The sequence below is a fragment of the Oryx dammah genome, unplaced genomic scaffold (genome assembly GCF_014754425.2).
Source record: "Oryx dammah isolate SB20612 unplaced genomic scaffold, SCBI_Odam_1.1 HiC_scaffold_10, whole genome shotgun sequence".
Taxonomy (NCBI): domain Eukaryota; kingdom Metazoa; phylum Chordata; class Mammalia; order Artiodactyla; family Bovidae; genus Oryx; species Oryx dammah.
The window spans coordinates 20,183,518-20,207,834 of NW_024070194.1; the positions used below are offsets into that span (position 1 = coordinate 20,183,518).

At 39.0% G+C, this 24,317-nt stretch overlaps 1 protein-coding gene across 2 annotated transcripts in view; it reads right to left on the reverse strand.

Annotated features, from left to right (window-relative positions):
* The window catches only part of CBFA2T2 (CBFA2/RUNX1 partner transcriptional co-repressor 2), a 137,186-nt gene that overhangs the window by 8,356 nt on the left and 104,513 nt on the right, over nucleotides 1-24,317 (reverse strand). For both annotated transcript variants that reach the window (XM_040247523.1, XM_040247522.1), the window contains exons 4-9: nucleotides 18,049-18,138; nucleotides 13,848-14,029; nucleotides 12,698-12,951; nucleotides 9,934-10,019; nucleotides 8,769-8,964; nucleotides 5,095-5,163 (exon numbers count right to left, since the gene is read on the reverse strand). In XM_040247523.1, the coding sequence (XP_040103457.1) occupies nucleotides 5,095-5,163; nucleotides 8,769-8,964; nucleotides 9,934-10,019; nucleotides 12,698-12,951; nucleotides 13,848-14,029; nucleotides 18,049-18,138 (877 nt within the window). The remainder of the gene's footprint in view (nucleotides 1-5,094; nucleotides 5,164-8,768; nucleotides 8,965-9,933; nucleotides 10,020-12,697; nucleotides 12,952-13,847; nucleotides 14,030-18,048; nucleotides 18,139-24,317) is intronic.

The following is a 24,317-nucleotide window of genomic DNA, read 5'->3' on the forward strand; positions in this document are numbered from 1 at the left end:
AACTGGCCGAGAAATCTCTCCCCTCCTACTCCACATTATTTCAAAGAAGGGACAGAGGTGAAACATGATTTTTCTTCTAAAAATACTTATGACAATGGCATTAACTTTTATTCTTATCTTCACTTGTCTATGCATGCGATCATTTGTTGGGTCTGCAGACTCAATCACTTCTCGGCACTATGCAAGGTGCTGAGGCGACCTCGGTGACTAAGATGTAACATATTTTCACAACTGTGATCAAGTATAAGTGTGGCTGAGGGGACATGATACTTGTCATTATCAGGGAAAAGAATTCCAAGGGGAAAGGTGATTAGGTCTGTAAGTGGCAGAGGAGGATCAGGAAAATGTTTCTTGGTTGAGATGGTTGGTGGAAAGGAATCTTCTAGTCTTGTATTTCACGCTAAGGAATTTGGCCCTTCTAAAGAAAATGTGAAACCCTAAAGGGGTCTACGCACAATGAAAAGAGTGAGGGCAGAGACACCAACTGAGAGGCTGGTCAATAATCCGGCTGATAAATAGAGATTCTGAATGTAGGTAGGAGCAAGTAACACAGAGGAGGGAGTGAGATAGAATGAGGCTGGTGCACCTAAGGGTCTGGAGGTGGAGGTAAAGGCGAAGAAAGGAAGTGCTGTGCATTGAAACAGATAATGAGCAAAATGCTGGTGTGGAGGTAAGCAAGAAGGCTGAGGTGCATCCAGGTACAAATCACCAGGAGGCAGTTAGGTACAGAAGACTGAACTCAGTGGAGAAATGCTGCCTGAAGATATAGTTCTGGGAAGGTTGCTAGGTGCTCTGGCCTACAAAAACCCCAGCTGCCATTACCCAACTTGGATCTTAATCAGTTCTTCCCATCAAACCCTGCTTAGTTTCCGCAGGATGTATACTCCAGGTGACAAATGGTATACACCTAAGCCTCAGTCCTAGGTCCCAGTGTGAATGACGTTCCTTCTGAGTCCACAAGACTGGACAGCCGTGAAGCCTAAGGAAACTCCCTTACTGCCTGGATCTTGCACATGGCCAAGGTTCAAAGGGGGTTCACACACAGTGTTCTAGGCTGCCAACCTAGAACCTTCCATCATATTGCTCCAGCCAAGAAAAGTTTTCACCCCAAATGTCAAGGGTGATGCTGATAACTATTTCATTTCCCGTAATTCTACTTTATGTCTTGGTAATATAACACACACCTCCCCACTGCCAACTGCAAAGATTTTTCTGAAGTGCTACGTAATTTTCCAAATTAGTTTTAACGGTAAGATAATATTCTGTGGTGCCACACTATAAATTCACATAATCATTCACTGACAGGTAGGCATTTCCTAGGTTGCCTTTCCCTTGCTCCAGTTCAGTTCAGTTGCTCAGCTGTGTCCGACTCAGTGACCCCATGGACTACAGCATGCCAGGCTTCCCTGTCCATCACCAACTCCTCCAGCCTACTCAAACTCATGTCCATCGCATCAGGGATACCATCCAACCATCTTATCCTCTGCGGTCCCCTTCTCCTCTTGCCTTCAATCTTTCCCAACATCAGGGTCTTTTTCAATGAGTCAGTTTTTTGCATCAGGTGACCAAAGTATTGGAGTTTCAGCTTTAGCATTAGTCCTTTCAATGAATATTCAGGACTGATTTCCTTTAGGATAGACTGGTTGGATCTCCTTGCAGTCCAAGGGACTCTTAAGAATCTTCTCCAACACCACAGTTCAAAAGCATCAATTCTTCGGTGCTCAGCTTTCTTTATAGTCCAACTCTCATATGCATATGTGACTACTGGAAAAACCATAGCTTCGACTATTTGGACCTTTGTTGGCAAAGTAATGTCTCTGCTTTTTAATATGCTGTCTAGGTTGGTCACAGCTTTTCTTCCAAGGAGCAAGCGTTTTTTAATTTCATGGCAGTGATTTTGGAGGCCAAAAAAGTCTCTCACTGTTTCCGTTGTTTCCCCATCTATTTGCAATGAAGTGATGGGATCAGATGCCCTGTTATCGGATGCCCTGAAATTCGTTTTCTGAATGTTGAGTTTTAAGCCAACTTTTTCACTCTCCTCTTTCACTTTCATCAAGTTCTCCTTCACTTTCATCAACTTCTCCTTTGTTTTCTGCCATAAGGGTGGTGTCATCTGCATATCCGAGATTATTGATATTTCTCCCAGCAATCTTGATTCCAGCTTGTGCTTCATTCAGCCCAGCATTTCTCATGATGTACTCTGCATATAAGTTAAATAAGCAGGGTGACCATATACAGCCTTTACATACTCCTTTTCCTATTTGGAGCCAGTCTGTTGTTCCATATCCAGTTCTAACTATTGCTTCTTGACCTGCATACAGATTTCACAGGAGGCAGGTCAGGTGGTCTGGTATTCCCATCTCTTTAAGAATTTTCCACAGTTTGTTGTGATCCACACAGTCAAAGGCTTTGGTGTCGTCCTTTTTTTATATCACTGCTTCTTTAACAATCTGTGTCTAAATCTGGATCATTCCTTACAATCATGGATTGTAGGGAGTCATTCCAAATCGTTCAGTTCAGTTCAGTTCAGTCGCGTCCGACTCTTTGCAACCCCATGAATCACAGCACGCCAGGCCTCCCTGTCCATCACCAACTCCCGGAGTTCACCCAGACTCACGTCCATCGAGTCAGTGATGCCATCCAGCCATCTCATCCTCTGTTGTCCCCTTCTCCTCCTGCCCCCAATCCCTCCCAGCATCAGAGTCTTTTCCAATGAGTGAACGCTTCACATGAGGGAGCCAAAGTACTGGAGCTTCAGCTTTAGCATCATTCCCTCCAAAGAAATCCCAGGGTTGATCTCCTTCAGAATAGACTGGTTGGATCTCCTTGCAGTCCAAGGGACTCTCAAGAGTCTTCTCCAACACCACAGTTCAAAAGCATCAATTCTTTGGCATTCAGCCTTCTTCACAGTCCAACCCTCACATCCATACATGACTACTGGAAAAACCATAGCCTTGACTAGACGGACCTTAGTCAGCAAAGTAATATCTCTGCTTTTCAATATGCTATCTAGGTTGGTCATAACTTTTCTTCCAAGGAGTAAGCGTCTTTTAATTTCATGGCTGCTGTCACCATCTGCTGTGATTTTGGAGCCCCCCAAAATAAAGTCTGACACTGTTTCCACTGTTTCCCCATCTATTTCCCATGAAGTGATGGGACCGGATGCCATGATCTTCGTTTTCTGAATGTTGAGCTTTCAGCCAACTTTTTCACTCTCCTCTTTCACCAAGAGGCTTTTTAGTTCCTCTTCACTTTCTGCCATAAGGGTGGTGTCATCTGCATATCTGAGGTTATTGATATTTCTCCCGGCAATCTTAATTCCAGCTTGTGTTTCTTCCAGTCCAGCATTTCTCATGATGTACTCTGCATATAAATTAAATAAGCAGGGTGACAATATACAGCCTTGACGTACTCCTTTTCCTATTTGGAACCTGTCTGTTGTTCCATGTCCAGTTCTAACTCTTGCTTCCTGGCCTGCGTACAGATTTCTCAAGAGGCAGGTCAGGTGGTCTGGTATTCCCACCTCTTGAAGAATTTTCCACAGTTTATTGTGATCCACACAGTCAAAGGCTTTGGCATAGTCAATAAAGCAGAAATAGATGTTTTTCTGGAACTCTCTTGCTTTTTCCATGATCCAGCGGATGTTGGCAATTTGATCTCTGGTTCCTCTGCCTTTTCTAAAACCATCAGGAAGTTCATGGTTCACGTATTGCTGAAGCTTGGCTTTGAGAATTTTGAGCATTACTTCACTACTGTTATTTAAAAATTTATTTATCTCTGGTTGCACTCGGTCTTTGCTGCTGTGCATGGGCTTTCTCCAGTTGTGGTGGGTGGGCTTTTGACTGCAGTGACTTCTCTTGCTGTGGAGCATGGCCTCAGGGGTGTGTGGGCTCAGTAACTGCCATCTGCGGACTTAGCTGCCCCCACCACATGTGGAACCTTCCTAGACCAAGGATCAAACCCATGTCTCTTGGATTGGTAGGCAGCTTCTCAACCGCTAAACCACTAAGAAAGTCTACTTTTTACCATAATTTTTAAATTTGTTTTAATTCTTTTGGCTGTGCCATGTGGCCTGTGCAATCTTAGTTCCCCAACCAGGGATCAAACCTGTTCTCCCTGCACTGGAAGCTCGGAGTCTTAACCACTGGACCACCAGGGAAGTCCCTGGATTACTCCCTTCTAAAAGGAAAGATTCAAAAGCATCCAAGTGAGAAATGATTTCAGAATACCCATGTGTTCACAGGTGGTTAATACTTAATAATTATTATTCATTAACTTTTACCCTTATTAACCCATTAATAATTACTTAGTGAAATTAACAGGGTCCTCTAAAATACTGTCAATAATTAGGTGTTAAAGACTTGGGGGCTAATTGGTCAGGGTTGCATTATCTTGTACTTTCCTGACTGTCAGTGAAAACAAACATTTTGCAATAGGGTTATCTGTATTTCTCATAACATGATGTGTCTGTCCATTTGTTTATATTATGGTCTTGAAATTAAGTGGGTATTAATCTTTTTGTAGAAATAAATTTTTTCTTAAGGAGAAACCCCAAAACTATTAAATTCCACTGAGGAAGGGAGGCAAGAAGGAAAAAAAGACTAGTATTTGGATAAGGTAATATGAGGTTAGCATAATCCCTGTCTTTCCACAACAAGCAGTTCCTACCCTCCCCTATTCTTGTAGAAAATGACACCTAGCAAGAACAGCCTTGATGAAGCTAGCGACAGTGAAGGTGAAACGAAGAGCAGACTGAACCAAATGTGGGAGTGTGAGAATGCAGTGATGAGGACAGGCAGAGAAGAATTAAGCTATACTTCCAGAAACAGGGCATATAAATAGGGAAGAGTCGGTTACTTAACGCCTCCCAGAAGAAGCAGGTGAAAAGGACTTGGATGGACTGCACAGAGTCACTACAAATTCTCAACCAGCAAGGAACGCAACAGGCAGTCCAGAAGTGGGGACAGCTAAAGGGGGAGAAGCAGGGACCTAGAGCTTTTTGAAGAGAAGGTTATGAGAAAATCATCTTTTCACAAATATGTTCTCTACACTCAAATCAGTGAGTACATGTGACCCCTAAGCAGACAGACATACCAGTCTTTTTCCAAAACTCCACAGGTACATATCCTGTTCCCGGCCTACTGTTGAATTCCCGTTGAGAATCTACAGAGAGAGAGAGAAACAGCATAGCGCAGAACTGTCTATAATTGGAATGTTTTACTTTTGTGGAAAACTCTCATTCACCACTTAGAAAGATTCAAACATATAAATTCATTTACTGGAAAAAATATTCTGACAAGAAATAAAATCAGATTATAATAGTACACTTAATTTTTAGATGCTCACTTGCTAATCACTGAAGAAAAGCAAATCAAAACCATGAGATGTCACCTCATACCTATCAGAATGGCTATCATCAAAAAGACTACAAATAACAAATGTTGGCGAAGGTGCGGGGAAAAGGGAGCCCCCGTACACTGCTGGGGGGAATGTAAATCGGCACAGACGTTACAGGAAACAGTATGGCAGTTCCTCAAAAAACTAAAAACTACCATATGACCCAGCTCCTCCATGCCTGGGCGCATGTCTGAAGAAAATGAATTCAGTAATTCAAAAGATACAAGCACGCCAACGTTCACAGCAGCATTATTTGCGATAGCCAAGATATGGAAGTAACCTAAGCGTCCATCAACATATGGATGGATAAAGATGTGGTATCTTCATGGTATTTCCAGAAGTCAAAATTTTCAGCTCATTTACTAAGAAAACTAGAGTTTCAGAGGCTATTAATCAAAGGTCAGACAGAGAATGCAAGTATTTAGATCAGAAGTGGGGGACAGGAAGAACTGTGGTCCTGTAAGAGGATGCTCTAGTCGGAGAAACAGAATGAAGCACCTGAGAAAGCCAATGCGGCAACCGTGAAACAACGGTGGATTAAGGCGCCGGGCACATGACTGGCCCCTGTGCTGCCGCTCTTTCAGTATTTCTATGTGTTTAAAAAACTTCAAAGCAAAAAGCTGAGAAAAAAAAATTATCTTTAAGTATAGGCATACAACATTTCTTAGGAACACTAATTTGCTAATAAGTGAGCCCAGGAATGGAAGAGGTAAAAAGTGGGATAGGGAAGATTTTCACAATCTATATGTTTCTGTACTGCTTGACATTTTTGCAATGCAGTTCATTTTTTTAAATTCCATTAAAAAAAAAGAAGAAGAAATGAAATATCCAAGAAAATGAAGGGGATCTAATATTACCAGATATTAAAAGACATTCTGAAGCTATAATAATTAACTTTAATATTACACTGGGAAGCTATCCTAATTGCTAAGCATGTATGCTGGTTCTGGAATAAACTTAATAAGCTGTAGGACTACTTATGCCAAGTTTCTAACTTATTTAAGCCTCAGTTTTGCCATCTGTAGATGAATCTAATGGTAGTTCCTATTATCTCCACAGGCAGGCTTGAAAACACATGTAAAGGGCTTATTAGCACTGGCAGGAACACAGCAAGAGTCCATACAGCTATTATTACCAGAAGTGATAACCAATATAGTCAGAAGGACTATAATACTTAAGACTATAATATTTAAGTATTAACAAAATTAGCATATGATAGTTATTTCATTCTAACAGGTAAAGGATGGGTATCAATTGATGGTAGGAAAATTTAAACTATTTGGAGAATTTAAAGTTGGATAGCTAATATGCAAACACATAAAACTTGAATATAGATGAAATTTATTGTGCCCTGGGAAGGGATCAAGGTCAAGGAAAAACTACAAATAAAATGTTAGATTTGACCCCATATTAACTATCTCATCCATTAAAACAAAACAAGATCAAGTGAACAAAAACGCCTGTATCCATAACTAATTAATTTACAGCTAAGGGTATTCTGAAGGAAAAATTCCCACCTATAAAGATTTTATATATCACTTACCATAAAACAAAAAATAAGCAAAAAACCTTTAGTTCAACAATAAGAATGGCTTAAAAAAATAATAGTATATTTACACAGTGGAATACTGTAGTCGTCATTAAAATGTTGTTTATAAAATCTTCAATATGAGAAACATGTTTAATACACAGTTATGTTTTCAAAGAAATCAACAGAAAGTTGTAATACAGAATTTTCAGATACATTCCAAAGCTCTTCAGTGTGGAATGATGAACTAGTAAATTCTTTATATGTTTCTGTATTTTCTACAATGAGCCATACAGTTTGACTGTTAAAAAAACAAACAAACAAACAAAAAAACAACAAAAAACAACTTCATGAGGCTGCTCCAAACAAAAAGAAATGGTTCTCAACTGTGGGAGACCAGGTCCCATCTCAGATAAATTAAATCAGAACCTCTGGAGCTGGGGCCATGGCACGTTTTCCAAAGGTCCTTAGATGGGTTCTGAGGGGCATCCAGAATTAATGACTAAAGAGAAGTGCCTGGCTTAGAACCCACTGTTCACAGTTAAGGTCTCCCAAACCACACTAGGAACATCATCTCTCTGTAGGTCACATATGTACACATATATATACTTTCTGCTGTAACAATGGTAAAGTCCTTTTCAGCTGATTCTTTCAATATTGGAACACCTTGATCTTTCAGTTGCAGGCATTATTAATTGATTAGGCTTTTCAGTGGGAAAGAATTTCATTCTTTTTTCAGCCCACAGACATAATAAAAATTTCCTTCTTCCCCTCCCCCAAATAAATATACTCAAATTCTGTTACATCTGTTGTAATTATTTCAAATTCAATCTCAAACTCTATTCCTGTGGTATCAATACATTATAAATTCCCTTTTCTTAAAGAAATCTCCTGCCAGCTTCTGGGCTATTCTAGTCTGAACTGGCTACTTTCCAGACTATTTCAGCCTGGAAAGTCCCACTGTTGTTTGGGATCCTCCCAAGTATCCCAGGGATTCCCTTCCTCCATGTCTTTCCACTTTATGGTTTATTTCCTGTGTTAGGGCACATCCTACCCAAATGTGGTAGATACCACAATGAAGGCAGACGGGAGGTGATTTTTTTCCCCCTAAATTGTGGGTTATTAATCTTAACAACTATCTTGTTAGAATTCTAGGTGAAACAGTCTGATCACAGGTGGTCCCTCATTTAGCCATGCCTTTGGACAAGGCACATTTTTAGCCACTAGGTGAATGCAAGGGAACATTTTTGGAGGAATCGTTTCAGGTGGTATCCTGGATATATCCTGGATTGAGAGCTCAACAATTTTCATCTCTACTGCTTCAGGATGGGAAAAGGCAGGAAGGGACGACCCAGCTTAGTACAGTGAAACTACTTGTTTTTTTGTCCAGGCAGAGGTTGATAAATGGTATTTTTCTAGACAGGGAGTAGGGAAAAGCAGAGGGAAGCTGAGGTGAATATTCTGAGGGCTACTATAAGAAATGAATGAATGTGATATACATGAGATGTCCCAAATACATTCAGCCAGGCTTAATTTAACATTCAAACACTCTCTGAACATCACCCCATACTTACATACAGTAGAGAGTTGAAAATAGAACAAAACGGCAAGCATTCTCATTCTATGTGGGGAAGACACCATTTCTTGAACATATCAGATACCGACCAAGTTCTTGACATACTTTGTGGTTTACTGTTCATAATTCCCAAGGTCTTTATAATTCCACAATCAAGTACCATCTTCCATTCAAAGAAAAATATAAAAAGCCTCAAATATAAAAAATAACAAGAACAAAAGATATATAAAAAGCCTCCATAGCCAACTAAAGAGACTCTCCCCTTACCATTGCTGAGAGAATCTGCGCTCCCAGGACTGTGCTGCCTGGAGACCAACTCACTCCCTGTTTTCCTCATCTCTGTGTTTTCATTGAATCGTCTTTTCCAGTAGTTGAGTTCTTCACGGTCTGATTCTTGACAGCGCCGCAGGACTGCCATGGAGCGCCTTGTTTTCTCTACCATTTCCATAATGCAGTTGAGGGCCTGAGCCAGGCAGGAGGTCAGGCGGAGCCACAGAAGAAGGACATTCAGACAATCAACATTGAACATCGAGGAGAGGTAAACAAAATACACAGAGGAAAGGCTTAAGAATCTTACGGATTTAGCAACAGAGTTTACATTTGAAAGCCTATCTTCCGGCTTCTCTTTAAATATATACACATACTTTTCTTTTTCTTAAGATTTCAAACTAGTATTTTTTGGATTCTTCACAGTTGAAGCAGCCAGTCTCATAATGTGATTCTTCAGAGTATGGTGAAAGCACAGTATAATCTTTGCCCAGAGCAGGTTTATGTAAGAATGCAATCAGAGAAATTATGTTGAGAGACAACATCACTCAGAAAGGAAAAGCTACTGTATGTATATTTTAAGGGGCTATTACATCCTCTCTTCACTTTTAAGTCAGAGGGGAAACTCTCTTTTCCAGTGGGGCAGAGAACTTAACTTTACATTCTGTGCCAGTGTACTAATTCTCATTTGTATTTAGAGAAGCTCCATTTATTATACCAGGCCCTGTGACAAGCACCTTGTATATCATTCTAACTTCCCCTGTAAATTCAAATATAGCATTAGTTCTCTTAATATACAAAAAATTAAGCCTAAAAATGGTAATGGGCAAGTTCCCTCCTCATTTTTAGACTTAATTTTTCTATTTTCCTATAATTGCAAAGGTAGGATGTGGCAAAGCTGGGACCTAAAACTCATAAACCTATGTTTTTAACCATTATACTACAGAGTTTCACTTGGTTATGACCTAAAATGAAAACCCACCACAAAGATTTGGGACTTATTCTTCACACTCTAGCTTGAGGAGTAGGAGGTAAATCAGCTATCACTGCAAAGACACTGCAGCTCTGGTTAAGTTCACTTCAAGCATACACACTCTTACTCTCAGTAATATTAGGATGAAAAGTAGTAAGTAGTTAGGAAAATTATACACTGTAATATTCTTACATGATCAAGATGTTTCCATTCATCAGCCCATTCCCTTTCTGTCAAACGGTGGTCTACCAACTCATCTTGATAGCCTCCATTTAGACCTATTAGAAATTAAATTAGAAGATAAAGGGAAGAATATAGTAAACAGAATTCTACCAAGTAAATGCACATTCATTCATACTAGCTATGAGCACATTGTTAACGCCAATGATTCACAATGACTTAAAACCACAAAATGACACAAAACCAACAAGAAATCACTACACAGAATGTACTAAAAACTCCTACAAATCAATTATGAAGGACAAGTAGGCCAAAAGAAAAGTAGGTGAAAGAAATAAATGGTTACGTCCCAGACAAAAAAAAGCAGAGATGATTTATAAACATATGAAAAGATATTCAAACTTATAAGTAGTCACATGGTATAAATGAAATGTTCATGAAGATAATTTGACATCTCTATTGGAAAAAATTAAATTGTCATTCATACTAAGTATTGGCAAGGTTGCGGCACAATACAGAGACTTAATCACTATAAACAGAGCTGGTGCTGTACAAGCACTTGTAAACAATTCAGTATTCCCAAAGTATTATTTGTTGCATGGTTTTGCAAGAATGCAATGACTGTGAATCAAGGGTATACTGAATTATCCATTATTTTGAAAAATCATGTCCTATATGTCACCACTACTCCTGGTATCTGAATCATCAATGTAACACAACTGTGTGCGTGCTAAGTCACTTCAGCTGTGCCCAACTCTTTGTGACCTGTCATCAGTCTGAATTTACAGGCGTTGTGCTCATAGTGAATCTGTATTTGTGCAACCATCTGCTTACCTCATCATATCTTTTTGTGTAGTCATGCCTGAGCACTAACATATTATAAAGCACTGTTATATATTAATATCCTACTTTAGAATATTGATCCTAAAATTATGGCACTAAGGCAGGCTATGCAGTAGTAGTGGTGCAGTTGTGTCTGACTCTTGCTACCCCATGGACTGCAGCCTGGCTAGGCTCCTCTGACCAAAGGACAGTATCCATAAATTTTATTTTAGGAGAATAAATTAGGGGAGCGTTACAGTTTATTTGTTTAAAAATGAAGGGTGGGAAATGATTAGGTAAGAACTATTTTATTATGGCATATGCTTTCAAAAGAGGACTGGAGAAAATTACAGAATCTATATCCAGATTGGAAGGCAAGTGGTTGATTGTAAAACAGAACCATCAAGGTAGTGGATTAAAGATCTTTCGAGCAGAAGACTTCAAGATGAAAAAAAACCTCTTTCTAAAACTGGTAGAAATACAAGGAAAACCTGAGCAAAATGCAGTTATAGCTAGTTTGTGGCATTCTTCTCTCTAACGGATTCAACTGGCAAAAAAACTTGTATGAATATGGAAGAAATCAATAGGAAGTCTCATTTTTAACATAAAATGAAACATACAGAACAGCTGCTAAGGGAGGCATCATAGCATACTGGGAATATAGCCAAGCTCTCAGCATCAGAACAACCGGGGTCAGAATCTTGTTTTTGCCACTTTCTAGCTATGTGATTCTGGCCACAGTTCTATTTTCATGTATAAAAAGATGTAAACTCCATGGAGCCCCATGTGTGAGGATTAAATGAGACAACCGACATATACCACAATCTAAGTACTTAAGACTCAGTAAATGTTGGCGGATGAGAATATCACTGCTGTCACGGCCCTCACCATTCAGCTACCACTGCATGAAGCCAGAGCCCTACTGTGGTTCAAGTCTCTGAAAGATGACAGTGAGTCTAAGGCAGAAGGGGGACAGGCAAATGTTTTGCAACTTTTTACTCCACAGGGCAACCCACAAATGGAAATGTATGAGCAGTCCTAGAAGCTAGTAGCCCTCTGGTTCTCTGCTCTGACACACCTCAGCAGAACAACTGCAAAGAACCTTCTGCAGTAAAGTTACATGAGTACATGACAAAGAGCTTTGTTCAAAACTGATCTCACTCTGCATTTTCTGAGTCTCTTATAAATGTTATCATAGTTTCATAATTGAAAAAAAAATTAATTAAAAAAAAAACTGATCTCAGGCGAGGTTTGCTAGGGGACTTTTTGGTTTTTTTTCTTAAATTTAATGGTTGCTGAGGACGCATATGCCAGGCATTCCTGGCACATGACAAAGACCCAGCACAGGGGGTGGTTTTCTCTCCATTTTAGAAATGAGTAAGCTGAGGCATAGAAAGCCTACACAACTTGCATCAGATCACACAGCTAGTTATAATGCAGAATCAAGATTTAATTTCCGGTATGCCACACCTCTGACCTAAATGTCTCTGCACCTTTTACCGCGTTTTACATCTTTGTTGCTTAACTTCTAAAACATTTCACTCTGAAATAAACTCAGACTTATAGAAATGTTGCAAGAATAAAGACTTCTCATATACCCTTCACCCAGATTTCCTAAATGTGAGTAATTTTATCTCACTCTGCCATTCCCCATTTCTTTTGTGAACTATATCAGAATAAATAATACCCCTTTATTTTTAAATGCTTTTCACTGCATATTTCCTAAAATATGTTTAGCCCACTTCCACCCTATAATGATAATAGAAACAAAGTATGAATTGAGATCAATTTCAAATGAGAATACTATAATTCTAACATTCTTTTCATGTATGATATTGTTTTATCAGTGGGAAAAAAGCAAGGATGATAGTATTTTGCTTTATCACTAAGAAGGAAAGAAAACCACGGACTCAATCTGAATTTAAATCATTACTGTGCTGTTTATGCCACTTACTAAGATTGTGGTGTCTATCACGAACTTCTCGATGTTCTATCATCTTGCTGGGCTCACGATATAGGTGGGAAGTTGCGATATCTTCTAAGGTGTAGTGCTGAAGAGGCGGAGGAGTAGGATGGAACTGGCCCCCAGGATTCATGAGGGGCACAGTGAGGGCAGGACTGTGCCGGGGAGCAGGGCTAATGGTACACACTCTCTTGGCAGGAGGCTCAGGAGCAATTGCGTCTCTTTCAAAACTGCTTTCTTCCCGCCTGTAGAAGAATGAGCAAGTACATGTCTGAACCTGCCAGCAAGTGTTGGTGCAAACATTTCCCGGGCACCTACTGTGGGCTATGTATTGTGCATTTTCACAAACAGGAAGATGTTAAGAAACAGTTTGAGATGAGGCATGAACTGAAATGTCTTCAGGGGCTAGGCAGATAAAGGCAACCACTGATTTATCCCAGCATAAGAGGAGAGGTCAAACCCATCCACACCAAGCAGAAACGTCTCAACCTAATGAAGCAAAGGAGAAATTGAGGAGATGACACATTTTCCTACTTGACAGGACTATTGAAGATTATGGGTTCAACTATGTTTAGAAATGCTGTTCAATGTCAAATTTGCTACTGTGGAGGTCAGTATTGGAAAGAGACAATTCTCCACACAGGAGGAAAAAGGCTCACATAATTAATACACTTGTGATTTGGTAGGATTTTTAGTAATTTTCTTCAACTGTAGCAAATTTTCCACTGTTATTAAAATGTTGCTTCCTGAACAAACCATAGAAAATAGTGTTAGATACTCATACATAAATTTCCAGGATAAATTAAATTTATATAATTTCAATTTTCAAAGTAAAGTGATTAGTTTCTAAGACTTCACATCAGAAAAAAATGCCTTAAACAGATTATATTTTCTATGGTTTTGGAGCAGTGGACCCACAGAATACTTGAGAGCAGAATTATCAGCAGGGGTGTACAGAGTCATTTGAAGAGTTGAAAAGCATTCTGCTGCCTGATGCTGCGACAAAGCAGAACTAGCCTTAGAAATTCTGAGTCCATACCTATATATAACCACAGTCATTCAGTTCTTTTTCTTTCGCAAGAAAGGGAAAGCTCAGAGCCATTCCAGAAAATCAAGGACAAAGCAGCTCTTCTCGGCTCACCTCTCTGGACTGGGCCTTTTTCCATTTCCATGCACTTCCATGAGCAGCTCAGAAGAGTCAGCAGGGGACGCAATACTTGTGTTGAGCAGAAGGTGTTCGTGCTGAGCCAGGTACTGGGATGGGGTCTGCTTGGCGGCCCGAGCGCAGTGAAGCAGTTCTCGCTGCAGCAGAGGCAGGTTGGCCTTGAAAAGAAGAGGCAGGGGCTGGAAGGCAGTTTTCCCAGTGTTGGGCCCTACACACAGGGCTCAGCACCTCCAAAGGCTTTCACAAACAGGGTGACACAAAACAAAAGCCCTTCTCTCCTTGTCAGTCCAATTTTCATATGACATCCATTATACTGAGCTCAATAACTTGTCCACAGTCCCCACAAGATCTAAATCCCTTTAAGCAAGAAACTGTGCTTTATTTACCTTTGTGGCCCCAGCACAGAGTCAAAGCTCAATAAAGGTTTGTTGAACATAATAGTTGCAAAACTTAAATATTTTTGAAGACTTGAACCAGTTAGAGAATTAGTAATGCCTACACGGGAGTAGGAGGCACTCACTCTTTCCTTTCTCATTTTAAGTCCTGGTTTCTACAATGCAGGAGACCCAGGTTCGATCCCTGGGTCGGGAAGATCCCCTGGAGAAGGAAATGGCAACCCACTCTAGTACTCTTGCCTGGAAAATCCCATGGACCAAGGAGCCTGGTAGGCTACAGTCCATGGGGTCGCAAAGACTTAGCGACTTCACTTCACTCTCTTTTCTGAATCCTAGGACATTCTGATAGCACAAAAACCTTGCCTTCCCGTTCTTGCTTAGAGCTGCCAGGGAATTCTGGAAACAGCGATTATTCTGGCTTAGCTGGAACATGGGGTCTTGAAAAAAGTAACAGGAGTGATAGGACGGGGCAACAAGCCTTAGACTAGTTTAGTATCTGAGTATACACAGGTATCCTACGGGCAGAATCTATTTCTTACTGTGGTGCTCCATTGAGCACATTCCCTTATTTTGTAAAAGGATAATTATTTATGTACTGATTATTTTTCCTTCTCCTCAAACTTAAATCTCTAATGAGACAAATCATACAAAAACCCCTGTGCACCTTTAAACTTAACTGCAAGTCCTTCATATTTAAAATATACTTTCCCCATATTTATTTTCTTAAAAAATTAATTATATTTTCCCTCAAATTTGAAAACAACTCAGACTGAGCTCATAATAAGTCTTTATCCCAAGGGAAACAGACAAGCAAGTGAAAGGAGAGTTTAATATATGCAAGTACTCATCCCTTTACCAACAGTTAATTTAGCAAGCACCATAATTAGTGACTGTTTTAAAAAAGAAATAAATTGACAAAACCCCAAATGCTAGCCAAAAAGCTGCCAGAACAACCCACCTCATGCTGTTTTCCAAAATAACAAGAGTTAAGAATAGAGAATTTGATGATATAAAACACTTTTTCTATTTTATAACTTCAATCTTGTAGCAACTGTAAAAACTTAACTGGAAAATATACAATGTTAGATCTCTATGCTTGTGACATGTGCCCTTTGATGAATTTTTAAAAATGCTAATTGTTTCCTATTAACACAAATTTCCCAAATCTCTCTGATTCTGGAGTCTTGGGGGAAATAATTATCTACTGGCTCTGATATACAGAAAAGAGACCAAGATAGAACTCACACAGCTGCTTCAAGGCTGAAAAAGGCATCCCAGACGGCTCTGAGAGGCCAAGGTGTCAATGCCATCAGAACAGAGCCCAACACAGGCTGTGTGTGGAGACCTTTGCATTTCCTTGCGTGTCTCTAACGCTCTCATTTTAAAAACCCCAAACACCAGAGTCAGTACTTCAGTAGTTGACTCAACCTTTTGATGCTATTACATTTTCTTAGGAAATAAAGAAGGTACAGGGGCATATTTATTTTGTCGAGACAAAAACTGATATTATGTGAGTACTCACATTGTGATAAAGGAGAGAAATTAAATTTCCACAAATATTGTATTGACAAAAGTCAAAATATAAAAAATTTGAGTTCAGTTTTTTTTTTTTTGGTAATAGTCTACTATTAATGAAAAGAATGAAATTCATTTGCTAGGGATGGACTGAGGATAACATTTTTAGCTTATTTGAAGTTGAAAGTAAGTATTTCCTATCACCAAATCGATCCCAATGTCCATCTGTAAAAATCATCCTTCTCTCTAGTGCTTGGTAAAACCATGTAGCGGACTGGATACAGGTCATAAGTTTCCAAACTGTGCTTGCCTTTGACCTATTTTATAACACTGCAACTTAACCTTTAAATGGCAATGCAAAAACTTGCTGTCTGTGAACATGAATAAAATTACATGCACCAAAGGTTCTAGAGACTTTTCCCTTGCCCCACTGTAGAAGCGGCCAATTTTACTTTTGTTTGCCTATTTTTATTTTGGCCACACCTTGAAGCATGCAGAATCATAATTTCTGGACCAGGGATCAAAACTGTGGCCCCTGTAGTGTGGAAGCGCAGAGCTCTAACCACTGGACTGCCAGGGAATTCCCTGTTCACATATTCTTAGCAACAATCCTGATCTATAATGTATATTCTTTGGCTTCTCTCCTGTACAGGTTATAACACTTTATAGATTCCCTCATTAATAATGAATTGAATTAAATACAATTCAAATTGTGTCACAGACACAGGTTCAGTTTTAAAACATCTTTATGAGTTATAATATCACTTGTTTTTTTAAATTTATTATTTAATTGGAAGAAAACTGCTTTACCATGTCGTGCTGGTTTCTGCTATATAGCCACTCAAACCATCTGTAATTTGGGGTCATCAGAGCATCAGGCTTGGCACCCTGTGTTATACAGCAACTCCTCACCATCTATCTGTTTTGAATGTGATAGTGTATATATATCAACACTACTCTTTCCATTTGTCCCACTCTCTCCCTTCAACTGTGTCCACAGGTATGTTCTCTACGTGTGCACCTCCATTCCTTCTCTACAAACAGGTTCATCAATACATATATATGCATTAATGTGTCTCTTGTTTTTAAAAATTACTGTTTAACAGGGAAAAATAGCACCAGTGGCATACCACCTTTACCAACTAATCAAAGTCAACATTACCAATTACGAGACAAAATTAACACCTATGTCTCCTGATAGCATGCAGTGATAAATGCATAACCTTGTTGTAATCATAAAGCAGCATCAGAAAAAGCCAAATTGAAGTATATGCTATAAAATAACTATCACACACTCTCATAAGAGACTGAGAAGCTGTTCCTGATTAAAATGAACTGAAGGGAGACATGACAGTGTAATCCAACATGTGATCCTGAATTAGATGCGGGACCAAAAATCAGGACATTTTGTTAAAAAGGACACTGGTGGGACATCTGGTGAATATGAACAAGATCTATAGATAATACTGTATCAATGTTAATTTCTAGATTTGATAATTAAAGTATTCATATGCATTATGCTTGCAGCTTATTCTAAAATATTTGTGGAAAAAATAATAGGAAGAGCTTAATAATGTGATAAAATATTAACATTCAGAGAATCTGAATTTTACTGTATCATCTTAAAACTTTTTTGTGAGCACGAAATTAATTCAAAATAAAATTGTCTTCTTTTATATGTAAATTTAACCCAGACTCGCCTATCAGGGATGCATAATAATTTTAAACGATGTCCTCAAAAGTTATGTTCCAGAGGACAATTAATTTCAGAGGATGTAATTAGAAACGAGACTAAAATGGGGGGAAGAGAGAAGCAAACAATGACTTCCCACATGCTCTTCTACCCATAGGGTTAGTCCTAACTGCAAAGGCCTCTGTTTTGACAGCCTCCACTGATAACACACACTCTTTACCTGCTGGCTACAACCAAGATAGTGTCCAGTTACTTCTTCTGCCAAGAACCCAACCATCATGTCATGCACACACCTCTAGCCCACCCCACTCCTGTTCCCCACCTCCCATCTGCTCCTTCTGTGTGCCATCAGCACTGTCTGCATATAAACCACAACTCAAGGCTTTTGCAACTCTCATCTCACCAACCATAAACCTTATCTGAAAACTGCACTCACATTTTCTCTAGCAGCCTCAAATAAAATAAAGATATGAAAATGTGGCAAGCTGCCCTGCTGTAGATCATAGAAGAGGGATCAGTAGCAGTTTTGAAGAAATGCTGAAGATAATTTACAACCAGTAGTTACAAAAATTACCTTGAGGAATGGAATAACAAAAGGACGAAGAGGAAAGTTTGTAGCCTCCTGGAGCTTGCAATGGAATTCTTCAATTGTTACTGTTGAGTTCTGAAAAGATAAAATAACACTGTTCAACTTCAAAAACTGGACAGTGTTCTCCTAACATAAATCTGACAGTGCTGAGCCCTTTGAAATAATGAGGATAATTCCAAGAGCATTATTGTGAACCCAGATCCCTCTCAAAAGTCAACCAGATTTTGTTTCCTTTATGAAAGAAATCCAGCCTTTTTGATTTTCTTCTGAACTGTCCCAAATCTAATAAGTCCCCCATAATGTTCAGGAGCCTGGGCAAAATAGGGCATTGCATTCCTCCCATGAAGAGTGGCACTGAGGTCCTCTGTCTTGAGGGGTTCATCACAAGTCACCTTAGGTACAAGTAACCAAGAGTATAGTGTTTCCAGTTGAACAGTTCCCAAATTAGTCCAGGATATCAACCTAATGACTTGGAGCATCATTTCTTCAGTTCATTTCTTCACTGGTTCTGTCTACCTCCTAGCATCAGTGCCCTAAATCTTCTAAGCTGGAAGTTAATAACAAAAATAGGTGCTCTTCAAGTGGTTTGTTTACAAATCAGAGTACCTCCAAGTGAGCAGACTTCTACTAGTTAGATTTTAGTATTCCCAGGGAAGTTTTCGGCATTTTCTCAGTATTTTTTCAAGTCCTTCTTTAAACTAGGATTCTCAGCTTCTCTAAGAGGAATATAACAATACAAATATTTTCTTCAAAGTTCGCAAACTATTTTTATTTTTACTTCAATTCCTTAAAACACAGCATACTAAGTTAAAAACAAAACAATAATATGAATTCTTGCTTGCCTAAAAGAACAATGATGACTTTTAGGATTTATTTATATAAAATCATCAAGTGTTCAAAGATGCAACATGTACCACACAAATTATTCATCAGCAAAGTATTACTTCTTAATAAGAAGAAATGGAAAATATATAGGTCCACCAACACAAAACTGCATTAAAAATTATAATGTATTTATTATTAATAATGCATTATTATAATGCATAATACATTAGAACACTTCGGGTGGTAGATTTGTATGCATAAATGAAGCAAGATACATATAATATACTAAGTGAAAAACCAGTAACAGAAGTATATTCCAATAACATGTTTTTGAAAATAATACACATACATTTATATAATATTTAAGTATCTGGGAGGAAAATTACAACAGTAGTTATTTCTAGATGTGAAATTATGTTTCATTTTCCAAACACAGCATATAATATTGAGTAAAAACTAAAATATTTCTTTAGAAAAAAGAATGTATCAAATTTAACCAGGTTAAACGAAAATGTTTGAACATTTCATATAAAAAAATTCCTTTTAAACCTGAGTGCCTGATTTTGTAAATGACAGGTATATAATGCAACCAAATCTACTGACAATCAGGAAATAAAAATTAAGTATAAGAGAAGGGGCCTCCCCAGTAGCTCAGAGAGTAAAGAATCTGCTTGCAATATGTGAGACCCATGTTCAATCCCTGGGTCAGGAAGATCCCCTGGAGAAGGAAATGGCAACCCACCCCAGTATTCTTGCCTGGAGAATTCCATGGACAGAGCAGCCTGGAGGGCTACAGTCCATGGGGCACAAAGAATAGGACATGCAGCTTGTGGGGTATTCCAGTTCCCCAACCAGGAACGGAACCAGAGTGCTCAGCAGTGACAGCATGGAGTCCTAACCACTGGACCACCAGGGAATTCCTCAGATGTGACGTCTTGTTTGAGGTCTGCTCAGCTGTTGAATCTATAGACACAGGTCTTTTGTTATATTTTCAGCCTTTATTTTAGCCCCACATTCTTTCTTTCCTCCTACTATGACTCAGATCTCTTTCAAATCCCCAAGGTTCTGTTCGTGTTTTTTTTTTAACTTCTCTATGGTGTATAGACTGGGTAGTTTTTTCAAGTGCTCTAGCTTCAAGTTTATTGATTCTTTCCAGTCTATTGTTGAGTCCATCACTGAGTTTTTATACTTTTGTTATTATATTTGTCAGTTCTCCAATTTGCATTTAGTTCCACTTTATTATACCTTCTATGTCTTTGCTGAGACCTTTGTATTTCTTCATTTGTGTAATTGCTCACTGAAGCATTTTTATGATGGCTGACTCAAAACCCCTGTCACATATTTCAAATATCTGGGTCATCTTGACTGATGTCTCTTGGTTACATTTTCTCTTTACACTCAAGATGGTCACGTCTTGGTATAAGCGACTTTCTGCAGTATATTTTGAGTTCTAAGACTCCATATTTTATCTACATATTCTGTTTCTGAGGCATCCTCCATCACTGTGCTGTTGAGAACAGGAGAATCTCTGAACCTGCCAGCTGCGGTATAATCCCAAGTTTCCCACTCAACCTCTGTTGATCTGAAGAGGAAGGAGGGGTTCCTTATTGATGGGCAGTGGTGGGAGCTCAGACTCCCCACTAGCTCTCTTATGGGAGAGGGAAGGTTGTATAGTATTATTTTTTTTCCTGAGCTGGTCGACTACAATAGAGTGATTTTTGTCTAAAAGTTTTCTACCTTACTTGGATGATCCTCTTCTAGTCCTTTGGCTAGAAAGGGGTGGGTTTGTTGTGGTGGTGGTTTTTGGTTTGCTTTTGTCTGTGCTCATTAGCATTTCCTTGTTACTGATTTCTCCAGGACACAGTCCAGGATACATGATGAAAGCATAAAACCAAGGGAACTCACTGCTATGTGTTTCCTTGGGTCTCAAGGTCACTAGCCAATCTGCTTTCTTCTATCTTCAAGAGTCTTAATTTTGCTTTATGTAACTGTTCTTTTTTTTTTTTTTTTTTTTGCTGTATTTTTCAGGAGGAATAGGAAGAAGCATACCTTACTGTTGGAGCTTCCCTGGTGCCTCAGATGGTAAAGAATCTGCCTGCAATGTGGGAGACCTGGGTTTGATCCCTGGGTTGGGAAGATCCCTTGGAGAAGGGAATGACAACCTACTCCAGTGTTCTTTCCTGGAGAATTCCATGGACAGAACAGCCAGGTTCAACTTGCAAAAGAGTCAGACTTGACTAGAGTGACTTACACACACCTTTTTGTTACATCTCTGAATCAGACTGCACATGACCAAATCATATTCCATTAAACTGAGGTACTGTCATTTACTCAGGCATTTATAGAACATTTAGCTGGTTCAATTTTTTTTGGCCTTATAAATACTGTTATGCACATTGGTTATCATTTTCTTAGGATGAATGTCAAGGAGAAATACTGGAAAGTCAAAGGAATTGTCTAGTTTAAGGCATAAACTACCTTCCAGAATGTGTATTTTCAAGATAAGTAGCCAGAGTAGAAAACATTTATCTTTACCTTGCAGTGGAAATTGCCACCCTTGCTTCCTGGTATAGTTAAGGACAACCAGGACCTTACCTCTTACACAACAGAAATACCAACACACAGGTGAACTAAACTCTGGCTATGCTACCTATGTGACCTTTTCTGACTTTGCAAGCAAGCTTTCTCCACATGGAATGACTGTGCATTTATATATGCTTGCCAAATCTTAACCATTCCTTATGTAAACAGAAGATCAAATAAGGCTTTCACGGATTGGGGAAATATAATAATCTAAAGGTGTTAAATTTTCTACCAAATTAGACAAAGTTTTCACCAAGAAGGTAGAAAAAAAGAAAAAGAAAAGGGAAAAAGGAAAAAGAACAGACTGTTAAGCTCAAATGCAATATGCATAAGACAATCATTTTATTTACAAATAATGAGTTTTGTTTATCTTTCTCCAATCCTTATGTCTTATTTACTAGGCTATAAAGTTCAGGTTTACAGAGAATAGACTTTCTATCTGGTTCATATTATCTGAGGGAAAGCTTTTGAAATTTCACCATTAAGCAGAGGTCTGCTGAAGGTTTTTGGTTTATACATACAACTGTCATCAGATTAAGAAAATTCCTGCTAAGTATGCATTTTTTTAACAACAAATAGATATTAAATTTAACAAACACCTGTCTCCAAATATAGTTTCAATACCAATTACTATAGATTACATGTTTCTGTAAGCCCTCAAAATTTCTACATTGAAACTTCATTTCCAATATTTGGAAGCACAGCCTTTGGGAGATGACTAGGTCAGGAGGACAGAACCCTAATGAATGGCATTAGAGCTCTTATAAAAAAGATCTGAGGAAGCTCTCTTGACCCCTCCGCCCTCAGTGAGAAGACCATCTATGAACCATGAAGTAGGCTCTCACCAGACACCTAATATGCTGAACTTTGATCTTGAACTTACCAACCTTGAGAGCTGTGAGAAATGAATATTTGTTGTTTATAAGCCACCTACTCTTTAATATTCTAAGAGCCTAAAAGGACTAAGACACTCATCTTTTTAAAAATCTATTTTAATTAGAGGATAACTGCATTACAATCTTGTGTTGGTTTCTAATGTACGACAATGTGAATCAGCCATAAGTAGATATACATCCTCTGCCCCTTGAGGCTCTCTCCCCACCCCCGCCATCCTATCCCTCTAGGTTTTCACAGAGCACCAGGCTGAACACCCTGTGTTACACAGCAATTGCCCACTAGCTATCTATTTTACACATGGTAATGTATGTATTTAGATGCTACTAAATTTGCCCCACCCTCTTCTTCCCCTGCTGTGTCCACAAATCCATTTGTCTGTGTCTGCATAAAATGCTGATCTTTTTTTTAAAATCAGCTTATTTATTTTTATTTATCTCTCTATCTAGTTTTGGCTGTTCTGGATCTCCGTTGCTGGGTGGGCTTTTCTCCGGTTGCAGCAAGTGGGGGCTACTCTCTAGTTGTAGTACACAGGCTTCTCATTGCAGTGGCTTCTCTTGTGGAGCACAGGCTCTAGGATGTACCAGCTTCAGCTGCTGTGGTACGTGGGCTCCACGTGCTGAGCCACGTTGTGGCTCCCAGGCTCCAAGGCATATGCGCAACAGTTGTGACACATGGGCTTAACTGCTCTGCAGTATGTGGATTCTTCCCAGATCAGGGACTGAACCTGACTCTCCTGCACTGGGCAGGCGGATTCTTTACCACTGAGCCACCAGGGAAGCCCCAAGATGTTGATCTCAATGAAAATCTCAATATGTGAGAATATAAACTGGCATGAACTTGGAAAAACAATTTGGCCTTATATACTAAATTTATATACACGTATACCCTATGAAATCACAATTCCATTGTTCAGTGCAATGCTTGCATACATGTACTATACATAAAAATGCTCATTATTTACAATGGCCTCTGTACAGAATAGACAATATAGTTGGTCAACAACTGCTAGCCTTAGGAAAGCCTGCCTGCAAGGTTGGGGCACTGACTGGTGTCTAGGAACTTATAATTTCCAACACTGATACAAAACTTTTCATGACTGAAAAAGTGAAAGCATCTCAAGTATTCATCAATGGATGAATGCATAAGCAAAACATAGTGTGTATGTGTGTGAGTGTGTGTATAATGAAGTATTAACTCATCTTTAAAAAGGGAGAAAATTGTAAGACATGCTACAACATGACTCTAGACTAACAGGGTGAACCTTGACAATATTATATAAGTGAAATGAGCCAGGCACAAAAAGATAAATACTGTGATGTCACTAATATGAGGTACCTAGAGCAGTCAAGTAGAACGATGCCTGGCAGAGCTGAGGAAAGAAGGAAACGCGGAATCGTTGCTTAACGGCACAAGTTACAGCTCCAAAAGATAAAGCAAGTGCTGAAGGTAGATGGTGGTTGATGTCGCACAACAACGAGTACATTTAATGCCAGTGAACTATGCACTTAAAAATGGTTAAGATGAAAAAAATAGTTAAGGTGGTAAATTTTGTGCTATGTGTATCTTACCACCTCATGAGCGAACAATTGCCTGGAGAATCCCATGGACAGAGGAGCTTGGCAGGCTACAGTTCATGGATTTGCAAATTCAGACATGACTGAGCAACTAACACTTTCACTGTCGAGGACTAGCAAACCACTCCACTGTATCCTCAAGATGCTTTCTCTTGAAGTCTTCTCTGCTCTCCTTGAGACAGAGACTCCAAATAAACAACAAAAAGTATATTTTCATAGCTCATAGCTAGAAAAAAATTCGTTTTGTGTGTGCATGCACGTGCAAATGAGCTGTCATTTTTTCCTTTTACTCTTGAAATTAAGCAGATCCTACTTAAAGTAATTTGCTGCTGGAAATGGCATCAGACAAATTCTGATGTCTACTTTGCTTCCAAT